This window comes from Pseudorasbora parva, chromosome 7 (assembly GCF_024679245.1).
Source record: "Pseudorasbora parva isolate DD20220531a chromosome 7, ASM2467924v1, whole genome shotgun sequence".
In the NCBI taxonomy this organism is placed as follows: Eukaryota; Metazoa; Chordata; class Actinopteri; order Cypriniformes; family Gobionidae; genus Pseudorasbora; species Pseudorasbora parva.
The window spans coordinates 39,536,686-39,560,142 of record NC_090178.1 but is presented as its reverse complement, the minus strand read 5'-3'; the positions used below and the strand labels follow the sequence as shown (position 1 = coordinate 39,560,142).

At 47.2% G+C, this 23,457-nt stretch overlaps 1 protein-coding gene across 2 annotated transcripts in view; it reads right to left on the bottom strand.

The window, feature by feature from the left end:
- Positions 1-23,457, bottom strand: part of LOC137083874 (secretagogin) — a 165,394-nt gene that overhangs the window by 69,765 nt on the left and 72,172 nt on the right. For both annotated transcript variants that reach the window (XM_067449823.1, XM_067449824.1), the window contains 3 exons: positions 8,620-8,709; positions 8,487-8,543; positions 7,937-8,014 (listed from right to left, as the gene is read on the bottom strand). In XM_067449823.1, coding sequence (XP_067305924.1) covers positions 7,937-8,014; positions 8,487-8,543; positions 8,620-8,709 — 225 coding nt within the window. The remainder of the gene's footprint in view (positions 1-7,936; positions 8,015-8,486; positions 8,544-8,619; positions 8,710-23,457) is intronic.

The window sequence follows — 23,457 nt, the reverse complement described above, 5'->3', positions numbered from 1 at the left end:
GTCCAGAGGTGTCGCCGCACATGGAATAGAGCCCGCGAGACTCTGCTCCAGGTGCGTGCGCGCACCAAGGCCCAAGCCGATCGCCACCGGTCTAAGCCTCCCGTCTACGTCGTGGGTCAAAAGGTGTGGCTTTCATCCAGAAACATTCCTCTCCGCTCCGTGAGTAATAAACTGGCCCCCAAATTTATTGGCCCGTTTCCTGTCACCAAAATTCTTAGTCCGGTGACAGTACGCCTCAAACTACCTCCTGCGTACGGGAGGATACACCCCGTGTTTCATGTTTCCAAATTAAAGCCCGTGTTTTACTCCCACATTAATCCGCCAGCCCCGGTTCCTCCCCCGCCGCGTCTCGTAGATGGGGAACCAACCTATACGGTAAATCGTATCCTGGACTCGAGACGGAGGGGACGCGGATTCCAGTACTTGGTGGACTGGGAAGGTTACGGTCCGGAGGAGAGGAGTTGGGTTCCTGCTAGGGACATACTGGATCACTCCCTTATCGATGATTACAATCGACAGGTAGGTCCTCCTGGGAGCTCCAGGAGGCGCTCCTAGGGGGAGGGGTACTGTCACGGTTCATCAATCCCTCGTCTCACTCACTGTGTGTTGTGTGGTTGTGTTGGGGGTGTGGTTTCTGATTATTGCCTGAGCACTATCACCTGCTGCACTCATCACCGCTCCCTTCATATACGTGGCACTAACTGCAAACACTGTCAGATCGTTGCAGGCTCTGTGGTCCCTGGTGTGTGTTGTCTCTCCCGGGAGATCGTCTCTGTTCCGGATTCCAGGATTCCCGCGGCTCTTCTGCCCACTGCTTCCCCTGCGTCACGAGCCCTGACCAACTCACCGCCTTCACCATTCTCTGGACCTGCCTGACCGTCCTGTTTCCTGCCCGTTCTGAGTTTCAGTGGTCTTCGGACTTTATGTGCTTCGTGCAGTTCTGTCAATAAATGAGTTATCGCACTTGGATCTTTCAGTCTCTTTTTAGATCCTGACAGTAATTGGAAACACTCTGTAGTCCTTGTAACACTGTTGCCAACATTTTCTGAAAGGCAGAGGGTGCTGAAGCAAGTCAATACGATACACGGCAAAATCTGAAAATTCCTTCGTGAGTAATGAAGATGGTCAGATCACAGCTCTCCTCATGTAATGGCAACTGAAAATAAGCACTCTCAAAATCAATAGTGGAAAATACTGTCACTCCCCTTACCAAAGAACAATTCCTCAGTGTGTGGTAGTGGATAGCTATCCGTAACTACAGCCTTGTAGGGTTCTCGCAAATCCACGCACATTTGAATAGCACCCGGCTTCTTCTGTACTACTACTATCAGGGAGACCCATGGCGAAGCATCCATTATCTCGATCACACCCACATTAAGAAGGCGATGGATTTCCTCACTAACTGCATCTGTAACTGAAAAGGGTAAGCAGCGGAGTTTCTGGGGCACAGGAGCGATAGCTGATGTAGTCTTTACTCTGTGCACAAAGCATTTTGCGCATGCCAAAGCACCTGAAGGCGTCAACGTAATCATTTGCAGCACAGGAGTCTGTGCTGGCAAAACTGCATTACCTTCGAAACGGAGATGTAATCCATTAACAAGATCCATCCCAAGTAACGCTGTAGCCGATTCAACCATGAAGAACGACGTGGAGCAGGTGAGGTTATCTTTAGAGTCAGTGATAGGTAAGCATCCAAGTACGGGGAGCACAAGAGTACGTCACTAGTTTCAATGAAGGAGGCACCAAAGCGTCTTTCTTGAAGTGCGTTTCATACACAATCTTTGGCAAGATAGAAACAGATGACCCAGAATCCACGGTTAGCTCAATAGGCACAGATGTATTTGCTGTCATATTTTCTGTCACAAATTTGATCAGCGTGCGAGTCATACATATAAAGGATCTGAACTTCAGGCAAGTCAATTTCAGGTATTGAGTGAGCTGGTCCTGAACGACAGACAATAATGTCCCATCTTTTGATAGTTATTACACTGTGTTGATGCAGTAGGACAGCTCGGTCATTTGCAAGGTGTTTCTTAGATCCACAACAGTAACACTCATGGGACGACGAAACAGGTGCAGCAGATGAAGGCTTTTTAGAACGCACTGTAGATGGTGGCTTTGGAGGCAGTCTACGGCGGTGACATGCAGCTGCAGAAGGAGGCCTTGCATGTATTGCTTGCACTGGTACTGAACAATTACTTGTTAATAATTTGGCTTGTTCACCAGCAGCTTCTGTTTGAGTGGCAATGGTAATGGCTTTTTCAAGAGTCAGCTCAGATTCTAAAAGCAGTCTCTCACGAATCCGATGACTGGACACATTCTCCATCAGCTGATCACGTAGCATTTACTCCAGAGTAGCTGCAAAGTCACAAGAAGCCGCTAAGTCCCGTATGCAGCTACATACTGAATTATGGTTTCTCCTGGTGCCTGAAAACATTCCTGAAAGCACGGCGCTCAGCCGCTATGTTCCGTCGAGGAGCAAAGTACGCTTTCAAGGCTTCAATCTCATCTTCCATAGAATCACCTTGATTCGGCAAGGTATAAAACAATCTATGGCCTTCAGTGCCCTGACAAGGTAACAACAGTGCTCTTTTGCGTTCAACCGGCCATTCATCTCCAGAAGCACGAACAACAAGCAAAAAAAAAAAAAAAAGCTGCAGGTGGTCTCTTTCAACTCTTAAGCTGGGCATACACTGCGATTTTCGTCCGATTTCGAGCCGAATTCTGACTTGTGCGACTCTTTTTTTGGGTCGGGACGATTTTCAGGTTTATCGTGTGTCGTTTGTCGTGAGGTGTTTGTGCAGTGTACAAGGGGAAATGAGAGGCGACAAACCTCTCACAATTGGGAATCGGATGGTCGGATGAATTTCTGGCGTGTCAGAAATTCTGCTCGCCCCTTGTGAGGTTATCGCACAGCTGAAGAAAAAGCCAAGAACTTGTTGCCCTATTTCCCCTCACTGCGCCTGCGCGAAAGCAGAAGTTTAACCATTTAATTTTTAAAAGCATTTAGGAAGAAAACGAAAAGAGGGAGATCTTTAATTATGTAGGCAGCTATCAAATAACAGAAATTAAGTAAACTGTTGTGCCATTGTCCATCTTGACACAATGTCATGTTGTCTTTTTTTTTCTTCTTTTTCTTTTTTCTTTTCCCATTTTAATTCATGAACGCGAGTCAGTGGATATCACGCAATGCGCAAACGCAGTCTCAAACCCAGTGAATTATTCACTACAGAAAATGAAAGTAAAATCTGACAAGCTTTCGCCGCATATCTCAGACAACGAGAGATAAATGTAATTCAACATGCTGATAACGTAGCCTACTGCCTTAATTTATTTTCTTAATATTTATATTTTGGTCCATAGTGTGAGAAAAAAAATCGAAGAGAAGTAGGCCCATTTTGTGTTAAGTTGTTTTTTGATAAATCTGCTCTTACTCTACATTGAGACGGACATTATTTACATTTACATTTACATTTACATTTATGCATTTGGCAGACGCTTTTATCCAAAGCGACTTACATTGCATTTAAGGGGTACACATTTTACATTTTTGTCAATTCTTGCTTTCCCTGGGAATCGAACCCATGACCTTGGCGTTGCTAGCGCCATGCTCTACTGTTTGAGCTACAGGAAAGCCCCATTATTGCAGTGTTCTGACATTAAAATCATATATAATTATAGACCCTTGTTTAATCGAGCTAAATGTTTTTAAATAGTGAGGAGTAATCTATCTATTATTTTATTATGCAATGTGTCGATTATGCATTATGAAATTGTTGGGGGGAGGGGGGCAAATTAATGTAATATCAATTTAATAATAAAAGAAGGCCTATTCTAATAACAACAATAATAATAATTGTATAGATAAATTTTAAATCCTCTTGATATCAATAGCTGATGCATTTGCTAAGCTACCTCTCTATAATACACCATGGTTTATCGTCGCAACGGGGGTTTTATTGCGCATTTTTCACCCGTACAGTGTGAGCAGACAAGTCACGCTCGACGGTCGGACCGCACAGTGAGAGCACATCAATCGTGAGCTTTGGCTTTACATCGCATGCGATCTACTCGTACAGTGTGAGTAGGCAACCAAGCTGAAATCGCATAGAAATCGCACAGTGTATGCCCAGCTTTACTCTTCTATCTTCAACATACCCCTAACCTAGACTTCTGCTGCCACCTACTGGCCAATATGCACAGAAGAACACAACATAATCTGCTTTAGAGCAATTGAAAAAAACATAAATGTCAGAACATGTCAAACTTCATCAGGGCCACAAATAAGCCTTAGGGTCCAAAGGGTCAAGCATATACCTGTCAAGATAACTCATAGTACCCGGATGAGTGCTGTGCACTCTCAGAAAAAAAGGTACAGTGGAGGTACAATTTTGTTCTTTGGGGAACAAAACTTATAACTGTACCTTTAAAGGTACACAATTGGTCCTTAGGGTACAATTATACAATTTTTCCTGCAGAATTTGGTTCCAACCCTATCTATATACGCTCTTATTGAGAATTAACAGGTTTAGATGTTGATGTTTTATTGAAAAAGTTTGCTCACCATTATGGTGATGAGTGTTTCCTTTAGTTGGGTAGTTTGACTTGGATTTTTAAGTAAGTTTGTGTAAACAAAACACACAATTGCTCAAAACAAAAGAAGCAAAACAAACTGTATCAGGAAGAATAATGTTTGACTAAACTCATCACTAAAAAATAATAAATAATTCACAAACAATACTTGCTTTTTACAGATCAGAAGTTTTAAATATTGATTTTTAAAAACATTCTAAAGGGGGAAACGTATAGACGCATATAGATATCAAGAATCAGCATATGAATCTCAACAATGGTGACATAATTAATGCTGCAATGCATGCTGGGAGTCACAAGTTTTATACTGTGGTGACTTAGAAGGGTTGGAGATAAACTCTGGAGGACATCAAATCTTTAGGACTGAACTTGCCTACCTCTGACTTAGAGGTACAAAAATGTACCCTTAAGGGTACCACCCCAGTGATGGCCTCAAAAGGTACAATTTTGTACTCTTTTTTTTTACACTGTATAGTAACGAGGAAAAAGTATTGCATACTTCCAGTTTGCGACAGCTACCTTTGAAGTCATTGGACATCAGCCATCGCTCTAACTCCTGGTTGTTGACGCGTGCGCGCGTCTTCTGAACATGCTTAATAAAGATGACAGAGACGAGAGGCAGTTGGTTTGATCCTCCCTGTTCCTGGACCTAGGAGGCATAAGGTGCTGTTGGCCAGGGACTCTGAAACTCATTTCGTTGGTTTCAAAAGGAAAAAAGTGGGAAACTGGATGCCCATTTAGCTAGCTTTGGTGTGAGGTCAGACTGGCCGGACCAGAATCACCTTTGTGTCCAAGCTGGAGTAGCACTGGAGTGGGTGCGGTCTGACTTTGGAACGGTGAGTGTTTCAGAGGATATCATCTCTGACCCCCTGATCTATGTCAAGGCAACAGCCACATATGGTGGCCACAGCTACCTGCTAACATCTACAGGAGCCCGGCGAACTCTCCTGGACTTTACACCAACATCACCAAAAACAACACTGGACTGGCCTGAGACTTCAGGGGAAACTGGCATGTCTCTCCTGTCCTGATCACTCTGTCTCACACTCGTTCTTTAAGAACACTGCACTCAGTGAGGACATTGTCACCTCCACAGTAAAGGCAAGATTGCAAGTTCTTCCTACCAGGCTTAACCTTTCCATCTGGTTTCCTTTAACCTAGGTCCCTTACTGTCTACATCACACCACTAAACAGATTACTGAGACACTTCCACATATCCTGAATGGCTGTCATGTTTACAAGGGAATGTACATAGCACGCCACGACAGAATAGTGGACCTTATATTGAAGGACGCATCAAAACATCTCTTACCCTTGGTAAAAATATATAAACAATCTAGCGTAAAAGCATCCATGTTCCAGCATGGCAACAGTAACTCTGATGCTTTCTCACATCTGTCTGCTAACACACCTGATGTTATTGTGTTTAATGAGGAGTTCAGTGAGGTGTTTATTTTGGAGGTGGCATGCACCTTTGACTCTAGCATGAAGGAAGCCTTTATGACCAAGGTCATTAAATACCAGCCGCTCTTAAACTCCATCTCAGAGATCAGTTATCGGGGCAGACTACATATTCGGCAGTGTGGGACACACTCATAGACTGGTGGTAAGAGGGCTTCAGCAACTTGGAATGCCAAAAAGAGGGCCAAAAAGCTAGTTAAGTGTTGTCACCTGTCTGCTATAGGCATCCGCGATATATGGAGGAGACGTTGTACCTTATACCAATAACACTTGAGAGATGTGCTTTTGTGAAGATCTGTGTATGCCACTGGGCCATGATTCTGTACATGTGTTAAACTGCACCGATAATGTTTATATCCCTGTAAATTATTTCTTTTAAAGTGGACTTAAAGGTGCACTATGTAGTATTTTAGCAGTAAAATATCCAAAAACCACTAGGCCAGTGTTATATATTTTGTTCAGTTGAGTACCTACAATATCCCAAATGTTTCCAACTATTAGTAAATTGTGACAAAATTGCTATTTTAACTAAGGACCGGGACATTTCAGCATAGCCTCCGAGGAAATCGCCTGTCAATTGCGTCATATCTGCGCTACCCTCGGTTTTGGGTTTTATTCGGCAGGAGCGCTTTACTCTTAGCAGTGTGAACAAGTGAACGCACGGAGTAATGTCATAACATAATTTTCAACACACTTAAATATATCTAATATGATAAACAGAGCTGCATTACCTCATCATCATAACCAGAAGAGCGGAAATAGTGCAGGCGCCCGGCAAATGTGTCCCGTCCCGTCATGATAAAAGTCCCGGTGCATGTAAGGCAGGTATTTGTGTAACAATCGCTCATGCGGCCATGCTTAGCTCCACAACACTCGGTCCTGCTCTGCTTCACACTACAGTAACGGCATGCATGAATGTGATTTCTGCCCAAGTCCTATTTTCCACCGGCTGTGAGGTGAAGACCACATATCCAAAGATGCTGCGGTCAAACTTTGCGTCATCAAACTACGCATTTGTTTTGAATACGACGGAAAGTTGCATAATGCAAAATGTGTGTTTGTGTGGGTGTGGGTGTGTGTCTACCACTAGCCAATCATGAATTACCATCAGTTGTTTTTGTCTCCCACCCACCTATCATTATCAGTTATGTGTACAACAACCAACCCCCAACACGCACTCTCTCTCTCTCTCTCTCTCTCTCTCTCTCTCTCTCTCTCTCTCTCTCTCTCTCTCTCTCTCTCTCTCTCTCTCTCTCTCTCTCTCTCTCTCTCTCTCACACACACACACACACACACACACCCTTACACTGCCCCTGCCTCTAAACCTACCCACCACAGGAAACATACTGCATTTTTACTTTCTAAATTATAGTAACGCTGCATTTTATTCTCAATAACGGTAACAGAGTAATGGGGGAAACAGTAATTCGTTTAATTACTCATTACTGAAAGAATTAACGCCATTAGTAATGCCGTTTATCTATAACACCGTTATTTCCATCACTGATTGTCAATGAATTTATCATGTACTAAATATGCATTATTTTAGTATTAAAAAAGAAAAGAGAGTATGCTGAATGTGCCAAGCTAAGTTTAAAATGTTAATGTGATTTAATCAATATGTGTAATTGTAATCCAAACAATGCTTGAGAGAAACTACCCCGAAGTGAAAACAGTTCTACTAGTAACTGTTTAACATTCTTTTTAGGCATGTGTATTATTTTTCACATCAAATTATTTAAACTAGGAATCAAAACACAGAAAACAAGACTAACATGAAACATGACGTCCATTTGAGAAGCATGGATACATATGAACAGATTAGATATTTAGGTTAATACAACTAAATTAAATGGTGCAGAATTGAAAACAGCAATGTTACCATGGCATCTGTGTATTCATCCAACTTGTTTGATGAAATATTCTTTTTGTGCTGCTCAAACAGGTCCTTCAAGAAACCCTGTTATGAAAAATAGGCATTTTTATGACATAGTTATGACTAAACTAAAACAAAAGAGAAGGTAAAATAAATTATTTAAATATGTTTATGAAATTATGATAAGAATTGTAAATTAGGTATATTCGTGCAGCAAGATTTTTTCAAAAATGGTGGGGACAATAGCCCTGTCCCAAATGGCACACTTTATATGTACTTTCAGTCTTGTGGACTTACAATGGCTGCTGTGTGCACTTGTCCGTTAAGTCCATGAGACCATAAGGTGTCCCATTTGTCATTTTATGTTTCAAAAGGAGCTTGTTGGCGGTATGCAAGCTCCGCAGCAGACTTCTTCCAGACTGAGAAGACCGCAAGTGTTTAGGGTGCTATTTGGAGCAGGGCCATATCGCCTTGAAAATTGTTTGGGACATATCCCACCCGCAAATTACGCCTATATTATACATCTCCTCATTAGTCATGTTTTTATGGCTTTTACCTTGAGTTCCATAGCTGATATGTAACCACTGCTGTCAGCATCATGTTTCCTCCAGATCTATCATGGAAAATGTGGAAACTTTTTTAAACGGAAATATGAAATAGGAGTGTAATTAGGTGAAGTGAAAGATTACCTTCATAAACTCCACACTGTTATCTAACAGAGCCTCTCTACGAAAGATAAGGAGGAAGTTCTCATCCTCAGGCAGGATCATATTCGCCATCTAGTATACACGCAAACACACACAATGCTTACTGTTTAGTATCCAAATAATAAAGGTTTTATCATACTGAAATCAATTCTTTCTCCACTCATTAAAGTAAATTACTTACTGCAAGACAGATATCATACCAATGTGTTTGCTCGGGTTATTTATTACCAATATTACCATCAATACCCTTGCTTTCTTGTACTATTCTCCTGAAGGATTGTTACATCCCTCAGTTGTTATTGTCTAGAGTTAAACGGGAATGCAACATATTACCAGCTGTGCAAGCATATATTGGAGGAAGGTCAATAAATGGAGAGGACAAAACAACTACCTTTACAAAAAAAGGTTTATTGCTCAGTGCAATATAAATGGATAAGGTGTCAATAATATTTACAAACAAACATACATAAAAAACACACAAAAAAAAACATAAACAATGCTCAAACCGAGGTGGGAAGGGAAACACGAGTAGAGGCCAAATCAAAGAAATTAACAAAACAAAAACAACTAACTAAGTATAACCACTAAACTAACTATCAAAGCAAAATGTAGAAATAAAAAGTCTTCAGCGTCAATGAGGCCCAAACTAAACTAAACTACACTAACTAAACAAAACAAAACATACAAAATACGGCACTCTCTCTTAACCTAGTGTGTGTAATACAGCAACAAACAAACGTCCTGCGTGGTGCGCAATGTATGTCTTACGACCTGCTTTTCCTGTGCTCTCCTTCCCAGCCTCACCGCCATAGACGACTACTGAAAGAAACAGAACATGCGACATTATTAGGAACCCACACGATTACAAAGAACGTTTACTGAGAGACAAAAGCCTCATTCTCAAGTACTACGCCGCAGCATGACACGGGGCAGGAAGCTAAACCTCCAGCCCCCGATTTGGAGGAAGATCCGGCTTTTAAAGCACAGGACCAACCCTGATTGGATGGAGCGGCAGAGATCTCCAACGCTGACGTCTGCAACGGGGATCCCCTCAATCTAAAAGAGACAGACACACACCCACATACCAAATACGTACAGCGTACGTAACAAGGATGCTATACTATTTTTACTTTTTAAATCTCCCCAAAAGAATAGAACAGGCCCCTGGTGTCATGTGCACGCTGGTAGAAAAGAACAGGAGGATCCAATAGCGAATAATAAAGATTTATTACTCTCAACACACAAGGTAGATCAGAACAGTAATGTCTCAGAAGCTTATAACAGCACAGTTAATGAAGAAGGATTGCAGGGCACTGGCAGATAGGGATGGGACATCTGAAGCGAGGCTCCGGAGCTTGTGTCGAGCAAAAAGGGACGTTCCAGATGAAGCCCCGAATCGAGGCTTGTATCGTTTCCGTGAAAATCACGTGACGATGACAAACGAGGCCGCGTTTTCTGTTGAATACGTCATTGCTTCATTCTGAGGATCGCTTTCGGATAAAAGTGGTTCGAAACCTCGCGGCTCTTGTGGGGTTTGCAGTAGCCATTTGCATTGGTGTTGAGGTGTTGGTTGTATGTAGTAGTGATATCATTATATATCATAGCTGCATTATATATTATATTACATTACACTTAGTTTAGTAGATTATTAGAGTAAATTATACATAGTTCAGTAGATTATTAGAGTAAATTAGCCTAGTTGTAATACCTATACTACGTAATTATAATATATGTATATATATATATAGCCTATTTTGTATGTGTGTGAGAGCAGACTATATATATATTGTAGACTGGAAATTTATTATTTGAATATTATTTTATTATTTTAATATTATTTCATTCATAAATGGATATTTTATTATTTTATTATTATTTTATTCATAAATGGATGTATAATGTGTTTGTGAAGTTTAAATGCATGAGAGAGTTATGTATATACTGCATGAACATACATTGGTATCATATGGCAGACACAGGGGAGGAAGAGATAATTTTGCCCATACAGGAATGCATACATGTAACACGTGGTATTAGTGACGTATCATTGACTGATGGAACACATGTGTACGCATGAAGTATACATTCTATTTTAACCATAGGATGCAAGTTTTGCTACCTTGTAAGGAATTGCAAATCCTTTTGTCAGTGGTATATAATGCTCACTGTAAATGCACTGCCCCAGAGAAACAGAGAAACGGAAACAGGGAAACATGCAGCTGGCATGACGACAAGTTTCTCTCCTATGCCTGATACATATGACAATAAAAGAGCTTTTTGACATGGCAACTGGTATCCGGTCCTGTGATTTCATCATAACGGGGACAAAGCTGTAAATTACAGATCAACATATATATATGTATGTGAAATGAGAATGTATGTGTGTGAGAGTACCAGAATGAATTATGGCTTGTACGGCGCCTCATATTTTAGTAGTAGGCCTAGTGTTATTATTATATATATTATTGCTATTATTATTATTAATAATATTATTATAAGACTAGACTGTATTAGGGAAAGCTTTTCCCATCCCTGTTGCAGTTTGCTGTTCCACAATTCCAGTCCCATAAGCACTGCACTCACAATAATTTATTTACAATCAGGGCATTCACTCATCACTAACCCAAAGAACTACTGAATAGTTGAACACAAAGTTGTGTGTTTGTGTGAGTTGTGTGTGCATAGGTTAATACAGGCAGAGTAAAATACTTTATTAATACACAGGCAATAGAAAAAGGGTGTGCCCACACTATAGCTGTGTCCCAAAGTGAAGGGTGCGCACTTCGAAGGCCATGCACTTCGAAGGCCAGACCAGGCCACGCCTTCAGAGTGCACGAAGTGCACGAAGGGCGAACCGAGAGACAGGGTTGCCAGGTCTGAATAATAAAACCCCTCCAATTGTTATTCAAAAGTATCGGAATCACGGCCAGAATGGACCAAAATATCCCAATATGCGGGGCGCGGGAAGTAGAAATATTGCTTAAGTAAAGACAACTTAACCTGTGGACTATAGGCTACAAACACCCCAAAGCAACAGAAGCCTAAATGCAACCCCATTCCAGACTTGGCAACAATGAACCAAAGCGCCGTTAATGGACTAGCAGGTTCTGACAACTGACAGCGGACGTTCGTGAGGAGATTTTAAAAAGAGAAATGGAGCATATACTACAACTTATATATATATATATATATATATATATATATATATATATATATATATATATATATATATATATATACTTTTTTTGAGCTTTCTATTGGGTTTTGACATGCTTCAAAGCCTGCGACGATGGGCTGGACCATAAGCATGTAAATCTGTAGCCGGTTAAATATTGTCAAATTGCAAATATTATTTAACAGTTTATTTCTTATGTTAAATGTAACTGTTACAATATATTTTAAACATTTAGCCTATATACGTCCAAGTTTTTTTTTTTTTAAGTAGGCCTACTTATTTTTATTCAACTCATCATCTCAGATGCATTTTTTATGGCATGCCATGCCAGCCGTCGACCGATTCGGCCCCGCAAAGCTGCGGACAGTGGAAATATATGCACTCATCCCAGAAGATGATGTCCCGCTCAAGCCTTACCAGAGTCTCTATTGTGCATTATTCCCCATCCCGGTCCAGCTCCAGCTTCTCCCGCTCAGCGCAATGAAAGTGTTGAAAAGTGTTTTCTTCTGGTTTGGCTGATAATAAAAATTTGTTGTTTCTAATGTTAAACTTAAGTTATTTTATTGGTCTATAAATAGGCTATAGTTGTAAAAAGCCTGCGTAGGCTAATAGACCAATTTATTTTCATTTACACATTTTAAATTACATGACAAGAAAATATATGTATAAACATGTGGCAAGGGGGGCGTGGTTCAGCGAGGTCTGCAGCGGGAGAGAGAGCCGCGGGACAAGCGGTACGTGAGTGGGTTGGAAGCAGATTAATAACACCTGTCTCTTGTTCTAGTAATGAGCGCGGAGAGGGGATAAAACAGCAGTGGAACCGGAGATCAAGGAGGGAGAGAACCCGGACGGTTGATGCGAACCCCCCCCCATGTATTGAGACTGAGTACCGGAAGCCGGAAGTGCCGACCCGGAAGTGATCGAGAGATCGTGTTATGAGATTCCACACTTGAATGTGTGTGTGCTGACAAATATTGAGAAAATAAAGAGAAAGCATCAACCGTCCAGCCGACCCCTTGTCCTCTTCCTTCCTTATTATATCGAACTTTGCTACAGTGGTGCCGAAACCCGGGAAGGAAGTAGGACCGCGCCGCCGCCATGACTACTCCAACGCCCTCCGCCACGCCGTTTGCGGACATTATCACCTCTCTCGCGGCCCTCCACCAGGAACAACATCAGTCCATGCTGGAGCTGCGGGCGGACCAGGAGCGTCGATTCGAGGCCATCGTCCGCGGCCAGCAAGAGGACCGCGAGAGGTTCCGGAGCTGGATAGACCGGGAGGTTCGCACCGAAGCCGCCGGGCTCGCCAGCGCACCGGTCCACGTGCCCCTACACAAGATGGGGCCACAGGACGATCCCGAGGCCTTCATTGACTTATTCCAAAAAGCGGCGGAGGCCTGCGGGTGGCCCCGGGCACAGTGGCCGGTGCGCCTTATTCCACTGCTCACCGGAGAAGCCCAGGCGGCCGCCCAACAACTGCCGGTGGCGAACCTCCTGGATTACGAAGATCTGAAGAGGGCCATCATCCAGCAGGTCGGTCGGACCCCCGAACAGCACCGTCAGCGTTTCCGCTCGCTAGAGTGGGGGGAGACCGGCCGGCCCTTCGCGATGGCCCACCAGCTCCGGGACGCCTGCCGCAAATGGCTATTGGCCGGTGGAAGCGACGTGGACCACATCGTCGATCTGGTGGTACTGGAGCAGTTCATCACTCGGCTACCCAAGAAGACCGCCGAGTGGGTCCAGTGCCACCGGCCCACGTCGCTGACGACGGCCATCAACCTGGCGGAGGACCATCTGGTGGCGTGCCCAGGGGTCGGCGAACCCCGACTAACCTCTCCCTCTCTCTCTCCCCCCTCTGTCTCTCCTTCTCACCCTGTCCCTCTCCCTAGGTCCCGCCCTCCAGGGCCCCCTCGCATTCCCCCCAGAGGTCGGGGTGGAATGGGCCCAGGGCAGTACGGGAGTTCGAGGGCCCCGCCCAGGGGGGCGGGGCTGCTGGGGTCGGGCGGGGATAACGGTTCCGGTTCCACCCCCCCTCCGCGCTCATATTCCAACCCACTCCCCGCCGCAGGGGCGGCGGGCAGGCCTGGGCTGGCCTGCTGGCGGTGGGGCGACCCGGACCATTTTGTGGACCGATGTCCAATGATGGACATCGGGACAATGATCCGGGTCCCGGACGTTCAGCGGGCCACCCCTGATCAAGCAGGAGAGTACCAAGTTCCTGTGAGTATCAAGGGGGGTACATATCAGGCTTTGGTGGATTCAGGCTGTAACCAAACCTCGATCCATCAAAGCCTGATGCAGCCTGGGGCATTGGATACAAGCCGCATGGTTAAGGTGCGGTGTGTGCACGGGGATGTGGTGGAATATCCGGTTGTCCCAGTCACGATACAGTTTAGGGGAGAAAATCATAGTGTTGAGGTGGCGGTTAGTCCCCACCTCCGGCATCCGCTAATTCTGGGGACAAATTGGCCCGCCTTTCCGGCGTTATTGGGGTCGATATGTGCGGATGCCGCTTGGGGGAACAAGGCTAGGAACGGGGCGGTGCGAGTGCAGGTTGGTGAGACTGATACGGGACCCTCGGGAACTGCTTCAGAGGAACCGAGCGGGGTCGAGAGACTGATTCTCTCGGACCGCGATGACTTCCCTCTGGAGCAGTCTCAAGACGATACCCTAAAACATGCTTTCCAACAGGTCCGCACTATCGACGGCCAGTCCCTTCAACCTGCCTTGCCCGTCACGTATCCTTATTTTGCCATAATTAAGGATAGGTTGTATCGAGTGACCCAAGACGCTCAGACAAAAGTGGATACAACCCAGTTGTTAGTACCAAAGAGCCGCCGGGAAATGCTTTTCCAGGCGGCTCACTCGAACCCGATGGCGGGCCACCTGGGACAGGCGGCCACGCTGAATCGTTTAATGACCCGATTTTTTTGGCCAGGCATTCACGACAATGTGCGCAGGTGGTGCGCGTCTTGTCCTGAATGTCAGTTGGTGAATCCTCTGGCCTCCCCAAAAGCGCCATTGCGCCCCCTTCCATTAATGCAGGTCCCCTTCGAGAGAATTGCGATGGACCTCATTGGGCCATTAGAGCGATCCGCACGAGGGCATCGTTTTGCGCTAGTTATCGTGGACTACGCAACACGATACCCGGAGGCAGTGGCTCTCCGCAACATCTCGGCGAAGAGTGTTGCGGACGCACTCTTCCGTTTAATCTCCCGAGTGGGGATTCCGAAGGAAATCCTCACTGATCAAGGCACGGCGTTTATGTCACGCACGTTAAGCGAATTATACGGGTTATTGGGCATCAAATCGATTCGGACAAGCGTCTATCACCCACAAACAGACGGCTTGGTCGAACGATTTAATCGCACTCTTAAATCCATGATCCGTAAATTCGTACAGGAAGACGCCAAAAATTGGGATCGGTGGTTAGAACCCCTCTTATTCGCTGTGCGAGAGGTCCCGCAAGCCTCCACGGGGTTTTCCCCCTTCGAGCTTCTCTACGGACGACAGCCCCGTGGGGTGCTGGACGTACTACGAGAAACTTGGGAGGAGGGGCCTTCTTTGGCCAAAAACGAAATTCAATATGTGCTGGACTTGCGAACAAAACTCCACACCTTGGGGCGGCTATCTAGGGAGAATTTGTTGCAAGCCCAGGACCGCCAAAGCCGGTCGTATAACAGGGGTACGAGACTACGCAAATTCACACCGGGAGAGAAAGTGCTTGTATTACTCCCGACATCGAGCTCTAAATTAATGTCGAAATGGCAGGGGCCGTTTGAGGTCGCTCGACAGGTTGGAGACCTCGATTATGAAGTGATACGGTCCGATAGGAACGGAGCACGGCAAATTTATCACCTTAATCTCCTGAAGAAATGGAATGAGGTCGAATCAGTGTTGTTGGCGACGGTGATCGGGGGAGAGGATGATCTCGGGCCAGAGGCGAGCATCAAAGCACAATCGGTCGCACTGGCCCCTGGGGGAGATCACCTCTCACCGTCCCAACTCACTGATCTCTCAAAACTACAGGCGGAATTCGCCGACGTGTTCTCGCCCCTACCGGGCCGTACCGACTTAATTCAGCACCATATCGAGACCGAGCCGGGCGTGGTAGTTCGCAGCCGGCCGTATCGTTTACCTGAACACAAAAAAAAAGTAGTTCAGGAAGAATTAGGGGCAATGCTCGATATGGGAGTAATAGAGGAGTCCAACAGTGACTGGGCGAGCCCGATCGTTTTGGTCCCTAAAACCGACGGCTCGGTCAGGTTCTGTGTGGACTACCGCAAGGTGAACGCAGTGTCGAAATTCGACGCGTATCCAATGCCGCGGGTTGACGAGTTGCTTGATCGGCTCGGCACGGCTCGATTTTATTCGACGTTGGACTTAACGAAGGGCTATTGGCAGATCCCCTTGTCTCCATTGTCCAAAGAAAAAACAGCCTTCACCACGCCGTTCGGATTGCACCAATTCGTCACACTTCCCTTCGGTTTGTTCGGGGCACCCGCTACCTTTCAGCGCCTCATGGACAGGATTTTGCGTCCCCATGCCGCATATGCTGCTGCCTACCTGGACGACATCGTGATTTACAGTCACGATTGGCAGCGGCATATGCAGCATGTCAGGGCGGTCTTGAGGTCGCTGAGGGGAGCGGGGCTCACGGCCAATCCGAAGAAGTGTGCAATTGGGCGGGTGGAGGTAAGGTATCTGGGCTTCCACTTGGGTCATGGGCAGGTGCGTCCCCAAATTGATAAGACCGCCGCAATTGCAACCTGTCCGAGACCCAAGACCAAAAAGGAGGTAAGGCAGTTCTTGGGGCTGGCGGGATATTATAGACGGTTTATACCAAATTATTCGGACCTCACCAGCCCTCTGACTGACCTTACTAAAAAGGGGCTACCAGATACGGTCCAATGGACGGAGCCGTGCCAGCAGGCCTTCACCCGAGTTAAGGCTGCTCTATGTGGCGGGCCGCTTTTACACTCCCCTGACTTTTCTCTCCCTTTTCTGTTGCAGACTGACGCGTCGGACAGGGGGCTGGGCGCAGTCCTGGCCCAGGAGGTGGAGGGGGGAGAGCGGCCGGTGCTGTACATTAGCCGTAAGCTCTCGAAGAGAGAGGCTAAGTACAGCACCATCGAAAAAGAGTGCCTTGCCATCAGGTGGGCCGTTCTCACCCTCCGCTACTACCTTCTGGGGCGGGAGTTCACCCTCTGTTCGGACCACGCTCCTCTCCAGTGGCTCCACCGCATGAAGGATACCAACGCGCGGATCACCCGTTGGTATCTAGCTCTTCAGCCTTTTAAGTTCCAGGTGGTCCACAGGCCGGGTGCTCAGATGGCTGTGGCCGACTTCCTCTCCAGAAATGGGGGGGGGGGGGGGGCTGCAGGCCGGACGGCTCCCCGGCCTGAGTCGGGCGGTGGGGGTATGTGGCAAGGGGGGCGTGGTTCAGCGAGGTCTGCAGCGGGAGAGAGAGCCGCGGGACAAGCGGTACGTGAGTGGGTTGGAAGCAGATTAATAACACCTGTCTCTTGTTCTAGTAATGAGCGCGGAGAGGGGATAAAACAGCAGTGGAACCGGAGATCAAGGAGGGAGAGAACCCGGACGGTTGATGCGAACCCCCCCCCATGTATTGAGACTGAGTACCGGAAGCCGGAAGTGCCGACCCGGAAGTGATCGAGAGATCGTGTTATGAGATTCCACACTTGAATGTGTGTGTGCTGACAAATATTGAGAAAATAAAGAGAAAGCATCAACCGTCCAGCCGACCCCTTGTCCTCTTCCTTCCTTATTATATCGAACTTTGCTACAAAACATTTAATGTAGCTACAAATTATAACGTGCATTACAAAAATAAACAATAGCTAGGCTATAGATAAACCACTTCTCTTTAATTTAGCCTACGTTTGAAGTTAACGAAAATGAACAATAGACAGCAGTTCGTTTAATTTACAAATAACTTGCATAAAAAATAATAAGCTAGCCATTTAAATTGTTCTGTTTCGGCCACGCATTCAGCCTTTGGAGGATCGATGTTTCGTTGACCGTCGTCAGTGAACATTCATTCAATCAATCATTCATATAAAAAAAACAACAATTCCCTATCTCGAGGGAACTTCGAGCTGCGTCGAAACGCTAGGGGACGCCTCTGCGTGCCATGTCATGAAGCACTTGTGTAATCAGTCCAATAGCGGGACGATACGTCACGGGCGGGTGACGTCATCGACCAGGAAGCTATAAAGCATGCCCGGACCAAACAGTCACTAGCTTCTGTGTCTTCACAAGCGCTCTGTGTGAATTGTATGTCCATTTATTGTGTGTGTGTTCAAAAAAAAAAAAAAAAAAGAAAGAAATAGTCAGTATAGGTGTTGTGTTCCTCCCTGCCCACGTTACATCACGGGTAGGGATACACACGTCCTAATGTGTGATGTGTTTGGGGCTCGAACATGCCCAGTTAGCTCTCGAGGGGGTCGGCTGCGAGCATTGCGAGAGACTCCCTATGCGCATATTAAGATCACGCCGGGCACTCTTCGAGGAGAGTGCTTTGGCTCGCGGTCCTCAGGGCTCGGGTCCCGCTGTTGCCGAGGCGCAGCGAAGGCTCGCGTCCTGGGGATCGCAGTTGGATCTAGTGGCGGGGTTAGAGACGGGTGATCCCCTATCTCTGCCTTTACCCGCTGGATCTCATGCCTCAGTTAGCGAGCTGGAAGCACGCTCTGCGGTTTTCTTCCGCTCGCGCTGAGGCACAAACGCAGCAGCACTCCAGCTCCGAGGAACTGGATGTTGTTAGCGCTGATGATGTTCTGCCAAAAGAAAACGACACACACACACTCATAAAAAGAGGTGCTATTGGTGTAACTCGCGCTGTGTCCAGGTTAAGTTTAGACTGGCCGGCCGAGTGTCAAGAAGTTCGCCAAAAAATAAATAAATATATAAATAAAATAAGAAAGAGAAAGAACAATATAATGGCGAGCAGACAGCATGTTTGAGAGTACGAGGGGCTGAATCTAGTGGCTCGGATCTCGCGTTTGCCGAGGCAGCGTGTAGATCACGGGTCTACAATATAGATTCTATAACTCGATCGCGGATCTCGCGCTTGCCGAGGCAGCGTGTAGATTACGGGGTTGAGTTTAGTGGCTCAGATCGCGTGTTTGCCGAGGCATCGCGTAGATTATGGGTCTGCATCTATCATTCAGAAAGGGCGACGATGTCTCGCGGGGAAGAGACGCTTGCGAGCTATCTCTCCCCCAAGTCCACATCGTCACACAGCCCCACAGCTGCCCACAACAAGCCGGTAAAAAAAAAAAAAAAAAGTCGGCTTTGGGGGTAGGGCATATTCGGCAGCAGATCAGGCGGCCGCCGGTTTGTATACGGCGGTTGCTCTGCAAGCATATAAAACAAGCAGACCTGCTGGGGGATATTGATATTGAGATGTGAAATATAAAAATATATATATATATATATATATATATAATAAATAAATAAATAAATCAAAATGTCCCTCTGGGGCTGTCGGGCGGGGCAGCCTCAGCCGAGTACATCCTTTCTCAAACCTACACCGAGCAAAACAAAAGAGAGAGCGTGGCCGCTCGGGGCCCCCCCGCAGAGAGATCGGGGGTCCGGGCGACGCGCTCAGCCGGGACCTTCCCGTGGTAGGGCGGATCTGAGGGCCGTCCTTACTGCTAGGAAGGCCTCGGCTAAGAAGTCCTGACGTCAGAGGCGCAGGACTTCCGATGGCAGTCCCCTCCGGGAGAGTGCGGCTCGCCGAGGCGCCCGCTCTTTCCCGGTGCCATCGGGGGGGCCGGTCTGCCAACCCTGCCACCGTTGGTGCTTCAGGGCGCGGCGGTCCCCGGCGAACATATATCTCCTTGTCCGCCCGGAAACGTAGCGGCTTGGGGATGTTCGCGCCCTCTCGTGAGGGCCCCGGGGCGGTCAGTTCGGTTGCTACCTGCCGGTTATCCGTTACAGGACACCGGGCTGACCACCCAGGAAAATCCAGAGACCAGCCTCGAGAGGCTGGTTCCCTTAGTAGATTTTCTGGCAGCGTGGAAACTTCTGCCGAATATCTCAGAATGGGTCCTGCTCACATTATAAAAAGGGTTCGGGTCACACCCACCCGTGTTCAGCAGGGTTACTCCTACGGTAGTAACCCCCGAGCAGCCTCTGGTCATGGAACGAGAGGTACAGACTCTTCTGCGAAAAGAGGCTATACACGGGTCCCTCCCCTCTGCAGAGAGTCGGGCTTTTACAGCCGGTACTTCATAGTTCCAAAGAAGGATGGAGGGTTAAGGCCTATTTTTAGATCTGCATCAGCTAAACAAAATGCTCACGATAAAACAGATCGTGTGTCACGTCAGGTCCGAGGACTGGTGTGTCACAATAGACCTAAAAAATGTATACTTCCACATCTCCATCCTTCCGCAGCACAGACAGGTCTTCAGGTTTGCTTTTGGGGGCGAAGCTTACCAGTATTGAGTGCTGCCATTCGGCCTAGCTTAATCACCCCACACTTTCACCAAGTGCGTGAATGCAGCTCTGGCTCAGGTGCGACTCCAGGGCATTCGCGTGCTCAACTATATCGACGAATGGCTGATGTTAGCTTAGTCGAAACAGTGGGCGTTCAGCATTGAGATGCTGTTCTCGCCCATATGAGAGTGTTGGGGCTAAGGTTGAACGGAAAGAAATGTGTGCTGGCACCTATAAGCTGCAGAGTACTACTTTTCTGGCGGTAGTCTGGGACACGAAAATAATGTTGGCTCGGCTATCCCCTCCCAGGATAAAAACGATCCTGGATACCGTGAACCAGATAAAGCTAGGTCAGTAACTCACTGTGAAACACTTTCAGAGAGTGTTAGGGCTGATGACAGCAGCGTCCAACGGGGTACCTTTTGGCCTGCGGTACATGAGACCCTTACAGTGGTGGCTCAGGACCAAGGGGTTCTCCCTGAGGGGAAACCCTTTTTCGCTTGATCAAGGTCACGCGGCGCTGCCTACGTGCCTTAGTGAAGTGAAAAGATCCTTGGTTCCTGTCCCAAGGTCCAGTTCTGGGGGCTCCTTGTCGTCGCGTAACGCTAACGACGGATGCCTCCCTAACTGGCTGGGGAGCGGTCATAAGTGGCCGCTCGGCCCAAGGTCTGAGCGGCCGTCAGCTCTCCTGGCACATAAACCAGCTGGAGCTGATGGCTGTGTTTCAATCATATAAAATCAAACACTTCCTCTCAGACCTGCGGGGCCGCCATGTGTTAGTTCGGTCAGACAACACTTCGGTGGTCTCGTATATAAATCACCGGGGGGGGTTGAGATTGCGTCGGGTGTGGAAGCTGACGCGTCATATGCTAACATGGGCCCACGGCAAGATGCTCTCGCTCAGGGCGATGTACATCCCGGGGGTCCTGTATGTAGCGGCAGACTCCCTGTCGAGGCAGGGAGTGATGCCGGGAGAATGGAGACTCCACCCGAGGTGGTGGAGGAGCTGTGGATCCGCTTTGGGCGAGCCCAGGTGGATCTGTTTGCGTCTCGAGAGGCGACACACTGTCCAGCATATTTCTCCCTCACGCATCCAGCCCTGCTGGGGCTGGACGCAATGGTACAGACGTGGCCGAGGCTGCGTCTGTACGCCTTCCCCCCTCTGGCATTGCTCCCAGGAGTGCTGGAGAGCGTCCGCCGGGACGGGGTTCAGCTTTTATTGGTAGCCCCGCTCTGGCCGGGCCAAGTATGGCTCGCCGACATTATGTCTCTCCTAGAAGGTCCTCCCTGGAAAATCCCAGTCAGGAGAGATCTTCTTTCGCAGGCCGGGGGGGTCAGTACTGCACCCGCGCCCGGAACTGTGGAAACGGTGGGCTTGGCCCCTGAGGGGGCCCAGTTCATAAACACGGGTCTATCTACTGAGGTGATAGAGACCATGTTGCACTCCAGAGCACCATCCACAAGGAGACTTTACGCACTCAAATGGAGAGTTTTTGTCGCCTGGTGTACGCACCAGGCTTTGGACCCTGTTAACTGCCCGTTCGGTTCAGTTCTTGAGTTCCTACAAGAAAAATTCTCCGCAGGGTTATCTCCGTCAACACTGAAAGTATATGTGTCGGCGATATCTGCTTATCATATTCCATTAGATAATGCATCATTGGGGAAACACCCTTGGGTCATGCGTTTCCTTCGTGGTACTTTGAGGCGCAGACCTGCGGCACGCTCGAGGGTGCCTACTTAGGCAGTGGCACCCTCTTGTCTGGAGTTTGCACCAGGAATGGTAAAAGCATTTCTCTTCCCGAGGGAAGGATATGCTCCCAAGGTCCCGACTAATGTGCCGGGACCAGTAATGCTGCAGGCTTTCTGTCCGCCTCCGTTCACTAGTCAAGACCAAGAGAAGCTAAATCTGCTATGTCCGGTCAGGGCCCTAGATGCATATGTCCACAGGGCTGCCCTGTGGCGAAACGCAGAACAGTTGTTTGTGTGTTTTTGGGTCCCCGAGCAAGGGAAAACCGGCTTCAAAGCAGATGCTTAGCAAGTGGATAGTCGAGGCTATTTTGCTCGCTTATGAGTCGGCCGGACATCCTTCACCAATGAGGGTCCGTGCCCACTCCACTAGGAGTATGGCTGCCTCTATGGCTCTTATTTCGGGAGTTTCATTGTCAGAGGTATGTGATGCGGCTGGGTGGTCCTCTCCGCATACATTTGTGAGGTTTTACAATCTAGATGTAGCCTCTACACCGGGGTCCCGGGTGTTTCTGGGTTAATTCACACATACAGACATTTGGGACTCTGGCGGCGTGGGTATTGAGGTCCCCTAGCGTTTCGACGCAGCTCGAAGTTCCCTCGAGATAGGGAACGTCTCAGGTTACGTATGTAACCATGGTTCCCTGAGAGGGAACGAGACGCTGCGTCGAGATGCCATACTCCCGGCATGCCTGTGATCGATTTGTTCGACTTTTCCAGAAGCTAGTGACTGTTTGGTCCGGGCATGCTTTATAGCTTCCTGGTCGATGACGTCACCCGCCCGTGACGTATCGTCCCGCTATTGGACTGATTACACAAGTGCTTCATGACATGGCACGCAGAGGCGTCCCCTAGCGTTTCGACGCAGCGTCTCGTTCCCTCTCAGGGAACCATGGTTACATACGTAACCTGAGACGCTTTATTTTAACATCTAAGTCAGCAGTTTTCGTTTGTTTGTATTTTTTCTTATAATTCTGAGTGACAGATGTCACATGATTTAGCCTATTTTTCTGTGATATTGGTTTTAGTTACGGTGTTGACATACAGCCTGCTGTAAGAAAAATAAATGATTGCACAGACAATTCCTATCCAGTGTCTCTCTTTCTGTAAGGGAAATTTAAAAGATAGATTCTGGAAACAACATCTAAATTTAGCTGGATCAGTCGGGTCGGGAATAAAATAATTTATAGCGGGTGAGCACCGAGTGAATTTTGCGCGAGCGGAATGGTGCGGTGCGGAATAGCGGGAGCAGGACGAAAATACAGCGCCGCGCAGATTATATTTTGAAGGCTATTTAAAGAAAGTGTATGGGGGAAAAAAGAAACAGCCAAAAGGGTGATAATGGACTGATTCCTCTTCTTGAGATAATGGTTGAGAAATAAATAGCATTTAAAAATTGGGAAATTAAAGTTTATCTTGCTCAGGGCAGGGAACTGGGAACT